Raw genomic sequence first — 14,052 nt, forward strand, 5'->3', positions numbered from 1 at the left:
TTTAAGCCAAATTTTAATTGGTGGGTCAAATTTATATAGCTTTTTCTTTATTGCATAATATGCTCTTTGAGCCTTTTCGGCTAGCTGTTTTGGTGCTTGATCAAATTTTCCTGTTTTTGAAATAGAAAGTCCTAAATAATTGTAATTTGCTACTTGCTCTATGATAGTTTGTCCAATTCTAAAATCTGTTTCTTTCGTGGCTGCTGAGTACTTTTGGAATGTCATCACTTTTGTTTTTTCAGTATTAATAGATAGTGCCCATTTTTTACAATAAGAATTCAATTGGTCAAGATTTGTTTGTAGTCCCTCTCTTGTTGGTGATAATATCACTAAGTCGTCTGCAAAGAGGAGGCATTTAATAATTGTGTCTTGCAACTTAATCCCTGGGCATGTTGACTGGTCAATGGTGTTTGCCAGGTCATTAATAAAGATGTTATAAAGTATAGGGCTTAAGCTGCTGCCTTGCCTGACGCCTCTACCTTGTTTAAAGAATTCTGTTCTTTTATCTTTGATTTTTACACAGCATTGATTGTGTTGGTACATATCTTTTATTAAGGTGTAAACATTCCCTGTTATGCCACTCTCTATGATTTTTAGTTGCATACCTGTATGTGAGATGGTGTCAAACGCTTTTTTGAAGTCAACAAAACATGCATATATCCTTCCCTTTGTTTTTTGAACATGATGTTCTAGCAGTGTATTGAGTGTGTAGATATGATCAGTTGTCCGGAATTTTGGGAGGAAGCCTATCTGGCTTTTGTTCAGGGTATTGTTTTTTTCTAATAAGGTGAGAATTCTAGATTTTAAGATGTTGCACAATATGTTTCCCAGGATGCTTGCAACACATATTCCCCTATAATTTTCAGGATTCATTTGATCTCCTTTCTTAAATACTGGGGTTATAAAACCTTTATTCCACATTGTGGGGAAGCAACCAGACCTTATAACTAGATTGTATAATTTGAGTATGGCTTTTCGTGCAAGTGGGGTGCTATTTTTAAACATTTCTGGTGAGACATAGTCAATTCCAACTGCTTTTCCGTTTTTCAGGGCATTCATTTGTTTGCTGAGTTCATGTAGTAAGATGGGGTGGTCTAGTTCACATTGGTAAGACACTAGTTTTTCTTTTTCTTGTAATTGTTTAAGAATCTTTAATTGTTCTTTGTTTATTGGGTCGTCTTTGGATGTGTAAAGCTCTTCAAAATATTGTTTCCATATTTTCCCATTTGTTAGTGGTAGTGGGTTATTTTTCTTGGAGTTGTCCAATTTGTGCCATAAGTTCCAAAAGGAGTTATTATCAATAGCATCTTCAATCTGATCTAGTTTGGATGACATGAACTCAGTTTTCTTTAATCGGAGGAGTTTTTTGTAATGTTTCAGAGCAGTGATGTATTCCAAGCGAATATCTTCATTTGCAGGATCTCTATGTTTCCTATTTGATAGTCCTCTTAGAATATGTTTTGCTCTGAAACATTCACTGTCAAACCAATCCTCCTTTGTATGTTTTATCTTTCTACATGTATGTGCTTGCCTCTCTTCCATAACACCTGACAATCTTGCTATCTGGAGGAATATACCTGTTACTTCATCAACCGCTAAATTAATGGATTGACGATCCGTGGTGTGGGAAGTGAATAAGAAATTATAAAAAAGGTTTTCTATAAAAATGGTTTTTGAACACTCAGCATATCGCAGTGGGCTATCTGTGTTCCACCTATATTTGTATTGGAGTGGTATAAGTCTTGTGTTGTCAGGTTTTATAGGCTTTTTTTCTATGTCCAGTAGAATTTTAATTTGACAGTGATCAGAAAGTGCCAACTGTGGCATGACCATGAATGCCTTGATTTTATTGTGAGGCAGATCTGTTATTGCGTAATCAATAACACTGTTACCAAGGTGAGAACAGTATGTGTGTCTTCCTAAAAAATCACCAGATGTTCTGCCATTGACAATATAGACTCCAGGGTTTTTGCACATTTGCAGTAATTTCTTTCCACTTTTGTTGGTTATTGTATCAAAGCTTTCTCTTTTTCTAAGTGTTTCTGTGTGAATAGCACTTAGTTCAGATATGTGATCGTCACCAGCTGTAGATATAAAATCTTTATCCCTTCTGGTTCTTGCATTGAAGTCACCACAAATCAGGGTATAGCCCTTTGTTTGAAAATGTAGTATTTCATTTTGAAGTTTTTCAAATGCATTTTCTTCACAATATGGTGAATTTGGTGGTGGTATGTATATGGCACATAAAAACAGGGGTTGATTATAGGTTGTGTTGTCACTTATCTTTAGCCATATATGGTATTTTCCTTTTTTGATTAATTGAATCTGCTGGGTCAAGTTCTCCTTATACCATATTATGATGCCCCCAGAGAGCCGGCCATTTTTTGCCTTGGGCTGCTTTAGAGGTGGGATGGCCAGTGTATTGTAATTACATGGGCAGTTAGAAGCATTGTTCTTGTCTGACCATGTTTCTGTTAAAATAACTATATCTATATTTTTAATTGATGACATGAAATAAGGATCTGTTGTTTTTAAACCAAAAGTAGATGAATGTAAGCCTTGAATATTCCAGGCAAGTATGCTTAAAGACATGTTAATATGTTGAATTGGATGTTCGTACAGTGGAACTTAACTTAAACTTAAATATACTCAACTTGACTAAATCAAGTAACACATCTAATGTTATTTAAACATTCTTTAACTTAACTAAATCAAGTAACATATCTAATGTTTCACTATAATAAATGCTTTGCTATACTTGAACTTCACTTAAAATATTTAAAAAATAATAAGAAGAAGAAAAAAGAAAAGAGTGAAATTAAAAGTTAAAATAAAATGAAGGTAGCATAAAATGAGTATACATGTGTACATACTGTTGTGGTTGATTAGATGAGTAGCTTTGAACAGATCAGTGCCAGCATGTCTCTAATTTGGTTACTCGTGTCTTCTGTCTGTGATGGATTTGCAACTGTAGCTGAGTAAGTGCACTGAGTGTCTTTAGGTGCACTGGTTGCAATGATGTTCATTCTCTGTGTCCCAAACACAGAATCATGGCTTTGAGTGTTCATTGTTCTGTTTTTTTTGCTCTGATCTTCCTCAATAGGTATCTGGAACATTTTTGGATTTTCACTTTCAATACGGTCCAATGCTATATCCTTCATTGCTTTTGCCATTATTCTAATGCCATTTTTATCTACTGTAGGTGGATATGATCAAACATGTGCTCAAGACGGATGTTTGGATACTCCACCAGGTTTAGCTGTGGAGTGGTCGAGCAAAGAAGTTGGAGGCCTTTGTTAATTTCCTGGATTTGCTGTGGAGGTTTATCTAGTCTGGGTAGCAGGGATGAGATTAGAATTTTGGCTGTTGGTACTGTAGTCGTTGCTTTCAGTGCTACCTCCCTCATGGCTTTCCCCACGTCAGTCCATCCTGATGTTAGATCGTTTGTGCCTGTGTGAATGATAATGTGTGTGGCATCTTTGAGTCTTTCATCGTCCAGTATTTTGAGAGCAGAAGATGTAGTTGGACACCACAGTTTCAGTGTTCTGTGTTTTGGGAACAGGCGTTTCATGTTGATGTACTTTCCATTCGAGTCACTCAGAAGTATGATTTCAGGATTTGAGTTTTCATGGAAACGATTTCTCTTCTTTGGACTTCGCTGTGTGTTCCTGTGTTGGTCCATTTCTGAAGGCAGTTCATCAGTGTGAGGTGTTGGTGACACGTTGTTACTGAGTGACTTATGGCTGTCTTTTTTCACTGTAACATGCTCTGTGCTGTATGAAGTGTCCGGATTGTAGTGGGTTGGTGTTGGTCTAGTAGGATGTCTTTTCAGCTCTTCTTTCAACATGGCGATATCCCTCTTGAATGTTTCAACCTCTGTCAGATGTTCATTCTTTAGACGACACATCTCAGTCCTTGTGGTCAGGTTGGACTCTTTTAGGTCTTTCAGGTCCCTCTGGAGCTCCTCTATGTGTTTGAGGTGCTCGTCTCTGAGGCAACGCATCTCAGTCCTCATGGCCAAAGTTGACTGCGTCAGGTCCCTCTGGAGCTCCTGCAGTTGTCTGAGGTGCTCGTCTCTGAGGCAACGTATCTCAGTCTTCATGGCCAAAGTTGACTGTTCATGGTCCCTCTGGAGCTCCTCCATTTGTTTAAGGTGCTCGTCACTGAGGCAACGCGTCACGGACTGAGTAGCTGTATTGGTGTCGAATGAGACCCTCTGAAGATCTTGTGCTTGTGTTAGGTGCTGCTCTCTGAAGCGACGGATTTGTATCTGTAGACTGAGGTTGTTCTCTTCCAGGTCTTTAACAGCACATTTCAGCATTTCAATTTCTTGTTTCTGTATACTGATTGCAGATTCTAAGACTGTGCCATTCTGGTTTGATTCTCTGAACTCCACAAACTCTCTCTCTAAATGAGAAAGTCCATTCTTGAGAGTTGCAATTTCATTCAGGGTGGATGCTGGGGGAGTTTTAACTGTATTTTGGGCTTCCGGGGCTTGTTTTCCAGTGGTCTTAATTTTTGTTTCTGTCTTCACTGTATCAGCGAGAACATAAAAACTTTTGCAAAAGCAGGCCAAGCTGTCTTCCGATCCCTGAATCATTACTGTGCCATTGTTGTACACATTGATGGTTAAGTGTCCATTAATTCCATCCTCTTGAATTTGTATTTGTCTCCCCTTACTTATTCCACATCTTTTGACATTTTTGTACTGGTTACATAGGAGTGTATGCCAAGATCCGGGGTCTTTTGTGAAAAAGATTAAGTCACACATCTCCTTAGCCCCCGCTATCATTTTATAATCAGCTGTCAAAGTCTCTGGCATGTCTTTCAGTTTTTGGAGTTTGTAGGCTTTTTTCTCCTTTTGGCATTTTAAATTGTCTGGATATTGAACTTCAAAGATTTTGGAAAAGGGATGACTTTCCTCCATAATGAATTAACATGCAAAAAATATAGGTTCCACTGTTTAAACATCCAAAAAAAAAAAAAATTATAGGTCCATTCTCTCTTGTTGAAAAATGTAAAAAATGAAACAAATTCAATAAAAAATAGGAATGATGAATATCTGTTTGATATTGCTTGCTATTTGTTTGTTATTTACTGTCTATTCATTTTCAGTTCACTATTCCCATTCAGTTGACAGCACTCTCTTGAAGAATGCAGTCCAATGCGTTTCTATGGTAACAACAACAGATGCTAGTGGCAGTTGGAGTTGTACTCATGGAAAAAGTCAATTTTCTTGTCGTTCTCTTTGTTTCTTACTTTTTGTATGATGATATTTCCAGTCCCCTGGTGTTCCAATGTATGTTTCTGCCTTCTTTTCCAGTTAGTTCTTGTTTTTTCCAAGAGAAAATCCAAGTTTTTCAGCTGTTTTGCAGGAGCTTGGCAGATTAGTTACTGCATCGGAACTTCGGAACTTCGTCTCTCTCTCTCTCTCTCTCTCACTCACTCACTCACTCTCTCTCTCTCTCTCTCTCTCTCTCTCTCTCTCTCTCTCTCTCTCTCTCTCTCTCTCTCTCTCTCTCTCTCTCTCTCTCTCTCTCTCTCTCTCTCTCTCTCTCTGTCTCTCACACACACATATAAAAACAAACAAACGCACACACTACAAACACAGACACAGACACAGACACTCTCTCACACACACACTCTCTCTCTCACACACACACACACACACACACACACACACACCCACACACACACACACACACACACACACACACACACACACACACACACACACACACACACACACACACACACACACACAGATGCCTCCATGCTCTTCAATACCCACAGACACAGCCAGGTCCCAGATGTTGTTGGTCTCCTCTGCTTCACCTGACTCTCTTCTCTCTTTGGCAGGGTCCGGTTACCTGAGGGGGCTGATGGAGCTGAGAGTCTGTGTTCTGTTCTCCTGGTGATAAGAGAAGAGGAACATCTCATGTATTACTCTTTCACCTCCTCATTACACACACACACACACACACACACACACACACACACACACACACACACACACACACACACACACACACACACACACACACACACACACACACACACACACACACACACATACACACACACACACAAATCATGCAATAACACATGTACCTAGTGTGTATTTTCTGTGTTTTAATGCATCATGCTATACTCTTTCCCTCCTCTGTCTTTCAGGCTCTACATTGGTAACTATGGAGATTCATCCCCAGAGTCGGAAACCTCAGGCTTGGCACTAGCAGTTAAACTCCCAGAGATCTCTCACATCCTGCTGGAGGAAATCACCTGCAGGTTTCACCAGCTGAGACCTCTGGCAGAAAAGTAGGAATCTAGTCCATGTCTGTGAAAACAATGGTGTGTGTGTGTGTGTGTGTGTGTGTGTGTGTGTGTGTGTGTGTGTGTGTGTGTGTGTGTGTGTGTGTGTGTGTGTGTGTGTGTGTGTGTGTGTGTGTGTGTGTGTGTGTGTGTGTGTGTGTCTGTCTGTCTGTCTGTCTGTCTGTCTGCCTGTCTGTCTGTCTGTCTGTCTGTCTGTCTGTCTGTGTCATGGAAATGTGTTATACAGTAAGTACCATGAGACCATTTCATGGAAATGTGTTATACAGTAAAGTGTATGCATTACAGTCTGTGTGTGTGTGTGTGTGTGTGTGTGTGTGTGTGTGTGTGTGTGTGTGTGTGTGTGTGTGTGTGTGTGTGTGTGTGTGTGTGTGTGTGTGTGTGTGTGTGTGTGTGTGTGTGTGTGTGTCTTTAACTCTATTGCTGGATTTTTCTTTCACCACTCTAGTTTTCTCTTTTCTCTCCTTCATTTTTTTTATCATTCATTCATTTCTCATTATGAGTATGATGAGCATGTGGATGATCTGATGGCGTACCTCTCCTGTGTGTGTGTGTGTGTACGTGTGTGTGTGTGTGTGTGTGTGTGTGTGTGTGTGTGTGTGTGTGTGTGTGTGTGTGTGTGTGTGTGTGTGTGTGTGTGTGTGTGTGTGTGTGTGTGTGTGTGTGTGTGTGTGTGCGTGCGTGTGTGTTTAACCTGCAGCAGTCCAGAGTATGATGAGCATGTGGATGGTCTGATGGCGTACGTGTCCTCTCTGCCTGATCTGAAGTGGGTGTGGCTGTGTGCAGGCTGCCTGACTGAGTTCTGGGCAAACAAGATCATCTCCCTTATGCAAACCTGCCCCCATTTAGATGAAGTATGGTAAGTACCATGAGACCATGTCATGGAAATGTGTTACACAGTAAGTACCATGAGACCATGTCATGGAAATGTGTTATACAGTAAAGTGTATGCATTACAGTCTGTGTGTTTGTTTGCGTGTGTGTGTGTATTTGTGTGTGTGTGTGTGTGTGTGTGCAACACAACTCCAGTTTTCTCTTTTCACACACACACACACACACACACACACACACACACACACACACACACACACACACACACACACACACACACACACACACACACACACACACACACACACACACACACACACACACACACACACACACACACACACACAACCAGGGGTGGATTTCTCGAATCCGACCAAAATTAGCCTTCGGACCAAGTAAGTCCGAACGAAGTCCGACACAACAACTAACCAACTGCTATGATTTCTCGAAAGCCTCGAACCAACAGAGTCAGATTTAGGTACGAAGTAAGTCCGATGAAATTCCAACCAAGTAAGTTCAGACGCACGATGAAGTTGTCGGAAATGCTCGGAGTGCCTCGGCCCAGCTCGGGTGCATTTATCGCAAAGCAGTGACGCTACCACAGTGCCTGTCAAATGCAGTAGGTTAATTAGCCTACATCCCTATCAAAAGTCCACAAATCTTCGTCAACAAAATCATGTCCCCGAATTCACCCCTTCAACTGCAGTTACCAAATGCAACATTAAAATCCACCATGTATTACTTTTACTTAGGTTTTGCATATAATGTTTAATATTGTAGGCTATAGCCTACCACTAATTTGGAAGCACGGTTGGTGGGTGAGTGGTTAGAATGTCGGAATTCCATACACGTTTGCCGTTTCCTTATCGGAGGCGTGAGTTCAATCCCCGGTGAATATAGCCTAGGCTATATAATAACCACCCATCACATCTTTTTTCCAGAACGGCAAGCGAAGTCATTCTCACGCTCATGGGCAACGCAACACTTTCAACAGGTCATGGCCGGCAGAGTGCAGTTAAATGCTGCTTGAAATGATAACTGAAATTACGCTCGAGAATTAATAAAACATATCAGAATGTTTATTTAATGTTCCAGCCTGCACGCGTCTTTACGCGCAACGTAAGCGGGTGGAACTGCCATTATTGCCGTTGTACATAAAGACCCGCAGGAAGGGACCTATGGAAGGGGCCGTTAATGTCTGTAAACATGTCACATTCAAAGTCCTTCAACGTCGGAAAAGACCTGTTAACACAATCATATCCCCAAAATCCACCCCATTAAATGCAGTAACCAAATGTCGGTCTACACATCACCATCAATGAAGAGCAATGGGCGGTGAATGGTAAGCGCGAAGGCATTTTCAGTGTGACAAGATTTCGATTCCCTCAGTAAGATAGGCCTACATTAAGCGTAGGTGCCTATTCCTCTGCGCAACTGTTTATCCAACCTCTGTGTGTGTGCGTAAAGTGGCCGATCCACGTGTGCTGTTGGGCGCGCTTGTGGAGCTCTGGCATCCGAGAGTCTTTGCCTCGCAGCCACGCGCGCAGTCACATTAAGGCCAAGTAAAATTGCTTTTCACTTGTATTTTCCAAAAACACAAAACGATGGCCCAATTCACACAGATAGAGAAAGAAGGACACGATGCGCTGTGCACTTCGTGCGCCATGGGCCATGGCGCTATTTGGAGTGTGCTCACTGCTGAAACAACATTTGCTTTAACAGTAGCCTATTGGCCGGCTGCTTGTGACAGACTTGTACAAACCCCAACTCCGATGAAGTTGGGACGTTTGGTAAACAGTGAATAAAATCAAAATGCTATCATTTTCAAAACATTCAATCTATTCATTAGATGGAGAATAGTGAAAAGACAACATATTAAGTGTTAAAACCGAGAAAAAATATTGTTTTGGGGGACATATGTACTCATTTCTAATTTGATAAATCCAACACGTCTCAAAAGAGTTGGGACGGGGATCAGTGAAATTTAGTAAACATCCAAATAAGATAAAACAACAAAGAAGAACATTTCAAAATGAATTGTACTGACGGACAATATAGGTGTCCAGGTATAAGATCATCACAGAGAGGCTGAGTCACTCAGAATTAAACATGCAAAGGGAATAATTACCATAGTTATTACATACATTTTTGAATTCCCTTTGATTTAGCACGATTGAGTGTATATAAGACATATTTTTGTTAATAAAGTCATTGTATAGGTTCATGACATCATGAAATATATATTGGCTGTAGTCTCACTCTAGCACTCCAGGAATTAGAGCTATTGAAAATTGACCATATTAAGAATGCTTAATGCATGAAAATGATACAGGGGTGTAACATTCTCCTAAGCACCTGAGCTCACTTGAAATAGACCCAGAAGACATGGGAAAATGTCCTTTGCTTACAGAAGTCAGCAGAAGTTGTAGAAGTCCATTGTTTTTGACAATAATAGAGCATTGCACATCCTGTGCTACAGTGAAAATGGACCATCCAACTTGTGTTAGTGCTAGCTTCAAAAGTCAGCCTCCATGATGGCATGTTGGTGCAGTAGTGCATTGGTTAAGATGTTCTCACTCATCTGTAGAGTTAAATACAGTGCTGAATGGTATAAATGGGTTTTAAACAGCATGAAAAGCCACTCATGCATTATATTTTGAAGGGAGATCTTCGATTACTGCCACATAGTAAGGTCAAATTGCATTCTCTACTATGTTTTAACAGTTTGGCTCCATCATAAGGACCAGCAGGTGATAAAATGGTGGGTTTTTGGTCAAGACCTGTCACACTATAAGCACTACAGAAAGGAAAACATTGCAAAACATGACAAGGAATACACCCACCATTTAAGCTGGTGAAATCATGTCCAAGATAGGAATTAACACTGTTTTTTATATAAAATCATCTCATCGGTTAATGTATTTAACTGTTAAGTGTTGTCTTTTGTTTTGTTTTTAGTCTTCCTCAACATTTGCTGCCATTTATTGTCTCCGTCCCAACTCTTTTGAGACGTGTTGGATTTATCAAAATAGAAATGAGTACATATGTCCCCCAAAACAATCTTTTTTCTTGGTTTTAACACTTAATATGTTGTCTTTTCACTATTCTCCATCTAATGAATAGATTGAATGTTTTGAAAATGATAGCATTTTAATTTTATTCACTGTTTACCAAACGTCCCAACTTCATCGGAGTTGGGGTTTGTATTACAATAGTAGAATTGAAATGAAAAGAAGATTATGAATACTATGACATAAGAACTAGTAACGCGAAGAAGTGTCCTATTCTTGTCATCACGCTCGCCTTTCCGAGTGCCTTTCCATTACGCACTATTTCAACATACTAGGGCAGTTGCATAATGTCCATTTTTGAACTTGTTGTAGCCTGCAATGTAGTTTGGAGTTCTTGTGGACTAAGGCATAGCCTACAATGCAAGGAATACAAGGATCACCGCACACTGGTGCCTTTTAAAAATAATAGTGAACAGCGCATTTCGCAATGGCAACTTATGCTACATGTACAGTGGTGCTCATATGTTTACATACCCCAGCAGAATATACGCTTTCTCTGTGATTTCTCAAAAAATATGAAGGATTGCACAAAACCTTTTTTTCACTCATTGCTAGTGACTGACTTAAGACATTTATTAGCAATCTTCTGTGTTTACTCTTTCAAAAGCATGATCACAACCCAAACTACCCAAATGACCCTGTTCAAAAGTTTACATACCCTAGTTTCTGATGCTGAATATGGCCCTGTTTAACATCAAGGACCGCTCTAAATTGTTTGTGGTAGTTGTGGATAAGGCTCTTAATTTTCTCAGATGACAAAACAGCACATTCTTCCTGGCAGAATGGTTGTTTCCTATAATATCTTTGGGTGTCTTGCTGGAACCTCACATTTGAGGTTTCCCCTGAGTGGCTCACAGCTACCACAAACAAGTTAGAGCGGTCCCTGATGTTAAACAGGGCCATATTCAGCATCAGAAACTAGGGTATGTAAACTTTTGAACAGGGTCATTTGGCTAGTTTGGGTTGTGGTCATGCTTTTGAAAGAGTAAACACTGATGATTGCTAAAAAATATCTTAAGCCAGTCACTAGCAATGACTGAAAAAAAAGGTTTTGTGAAATCTTTCATATTTTGTGAGAAATTGCCAAGAAAGCGTATATTCTGCTGGGGTATGTAAACATATGAGCACCACTGTATTTCCATGTAGCCTATGGAGTTGGAGTTTAATCAAAATGTGCTATTGGTTTTGTTATGTGTGGAGATATGTGAGCAATTAAATAATCTGCATTCATGTGAGATGCTGCTTTTGGTGTGGGTTAAAATCCCGATGGTAATCAAACGGTTCTTTTTTGGCGCAGCTTTGATTGATCGGAGCTCGTGAAGCACGATAGTGGAACATAGAATTTCCTACTATATTTGGACAATATTTTTGTCCCCTATTTGAATATTGTGTTGGTGGGTTTTTTTCAGCCCTGTTCGTAACATGACTAGACATTTGGTGTAGTATGGGTCAGAGGCCTGTGCACTTGGTGGCAGTAATCGATCGATGTTGCTTGAACTCTGCCTGAACCCGCCCCAAACCACGAACAAGAGTGACGTGCTTCCCAAAACAAAGGTGAACTAGCTAACCATGCTAATCGTTCCAATTCCGACAGTAGTACTAACGAACAGCCCCTACTTCGTTTTGCAGCAACACCTGAGTCGTTCCCTCCAGCATCGGACGAACTACTAACTACATTACTTGTAAACATTGGGACTTTGTAAGTCCGAACGAAGTGTTCCAGAAACAGTTTTGTCGCACCTGAGTCGATAGTTGCTAAGTTAGTTAGCAACGAAGGTTTCGAGAATCTTAGCCCAGGTCTAAGGATAAAGCATCATAGACTCAACATGTTAACTTGCATGCACACTATCGTGTGTGTGTGTGTGTGTGTGTGTGTGTGTGTGTGTGTGTGTGTGTGTGTGTGTGTGTGTGTGTGTGTGTGTGTGTGTGTGTGTGTGTGTGTGTGTGATGTTTCCAGAGTGTATCGTGTGAGAGTCTGACTGTCTGGTTGTGTCTGCTAGGTTTTGGCCTGTCATCGTGGGTCCAGAGGGCGTTGAAGAATCTGGTTTGTTCCTGGAGGAGGGAGTCCACTTACTGCAGGAGGCACAGCTGCCCCCAGGACGCACCATCAGCCTTACAGGGTAACTCTACTGAGCTGATCAATACTGAAGAATCTTTATCACTCTAAAATATGTTCTCTACGTGTTCCTGCCACACGTGACAGGGGCATGGAAGCATCAACTCTGACAGCACTGATCACTTTATTGATCATTCATCATGTTGTTCATATTAATGAGTCATCATGTCAGTATTGATGAGTCATCATGTCAGTATTGATGAGTCATCATGTCAGTATTGATGAGTCATCTTGTCAGTATTGATGATCAGCTGTATTTTTGATTATTTAAAAGACAATTAAGAATACTGGCAGCTAAACATGATGTGTGTGTGTGTGTGTGTATGTTCTCTGAGACAAAAGGCAATTTTCATGCTGGCATGACAATAAACTTTATTCTATTCTATTCTCTTCTATGGCACTATGTTAGATTACATTCCAATGTATTGACACTGTTATAAATAGGCCTACAGGGCAATCATGAAATGCATTTTATGAGAATGACAACAGGCCTATAATGAGGGATTCCATAGAGATACAGTTTGCTCAGATTAAAATATTATGCTATTTACACAGCCGACCTACAGGGGAAGCAGGTGTAGGCCTATTATGAGGTGCGCTACAGTAATTCACTGGTTGAAATCCCTTTCTCCCCGAAAGGTAAAGTAAGAAGTAACAAGTTACTTTTTAAATTTAGTAATAAGTGCTGTAATGCAATCACAATGTGTGTGTGTGTGTGTGTGTGTGTGTGTGTGTGTGTGTGTGTGTGTGTGTGTGTGTGTGTGTGTGTGTGTGTGTGTGTGTGTGTGTGTGTGTGTGCTATGATGTTTTTCCCTCTCAGGTTGTGGTGCAGTAAGACTAAGGATCCGTGCAGGAGATGGAGGGACAGGAAGCTCAGCTGTAATAAAGAGGGGACGATGGAGATTCCATCCGTGAAGAAGAAAAAGAAAAAAAAGGAGAAATGTGATTTAATGTAGCTCTGTCTTCAGCAGGATATTGCTGTGTGTGTGTGTGTGTGTGTGTGTGTGTGTGTGTGTGTGTGTGTGTGTGTGTGTGTGTGTGTGTGTGTGTGTGTGTGTGTGTGTGTGTAGTGTAAATCACTACCATCATTACATCCAGCCATTCTTGATTCTCAAAGTGACACACCTGGGATGCTCTCCATCTCTCTCTCCATCTCTCTCTCGCTCTCTCCATCTCTCTCTTTGTCTCTGTCTCAAACGTAACATAGAAGGGACACAACTCGAAAAAGGCAGTTATGAAAATGTATTTACAGGTCTAGGGGAAACAGAAAACATAAGGAGCCGCGCTCCTACCATGAACCAAAAAGCAAAAACAGCTAGGGCTCTGGGTCAGTCAAACGAACAGAAAATTCAAGCCGAAGGGCACAGTAAAAAGAGAAGGGTCAAAGTCAGCTCTGCAGCCTCTCTCTCTCTCTCTCTCTGTCTCTCTCTCTGTCTCTCTTTCCATCTCTCTCTCTGTCTCTGTCTCTCTATCTCTGTCTCTATCTCTCTCTCTCTCTCCATCTCTGTCTCTGTCTCTCTCTCTCTCCATCTCTGTCTCTCTCTCTCTCCATCTCTGTCTCTCTCTCTCTTTCTCTCTCTCTCTGTCTCTGTCTCTCTCTCTCTCTCCATCTGTCTCTCGCTCTCTCCATCTCTCTCTCTCTCTCTCTCTCTCTCTCTCTCTCTCTCTCTCTCTCTCTCTCTCTCTCTCTCGCTCACTCTCTCC

The 14,052-nt window shown here is 40.7% G+C and overlaps 1 protein-coding gene across 1 annotated transcript in view; it reads left to right on the top strand.

Moving 5' to 3' along the window:
* Positions 1-12,940, top strand: part of LOC134443860 (NACHT, LRR and PYD domains-containing protein 1 homolog) — a 56,797-nt gene extending 43,857 nt beyond the window's left edge. The window contains exons 12-16 of the mRNA XM_063193395.1: positions 5,860-5,940; positions 6,175-6,318; positions 7,031-7,189; positions 12,233-12,352; positions 12,904-12,940. Coding sequence (XP_063049465.1) covers positions 5,860-5,940; positions 6,175-6,318; positions 7,031-7,189; positions 12,233-12,352; positions 12,904-12,940 — 541 coding nt within the window. The remainder of the gene's footprint in view (positions 1-5,859; positions 5,941-6,174; positions 6,319-7,030; positions 7,190-12,232; positions 12,353-12,903) is intronic.
* Positions 12,941-14,052: the final 1,112 nt, after the last annotated feature.

This window comes from Engraulis encrasicolus, unplaced genomic scaffold, assembly GCF_034702125.1.
Source record: "Engraulis encrasicolus isolate BLACKSEA-1 unplaced genomic scaffold, IST_EnEncr_1.0 scaffold_37_np1212, whole genome shotgun sequence".
NCBI classification, from domain to species: Eukaryota; Metazoa; Chordata; class Actinopteri; order Clupeiformes; family Engraulidae; genus Engraulis; species Engraulis encrasicolus.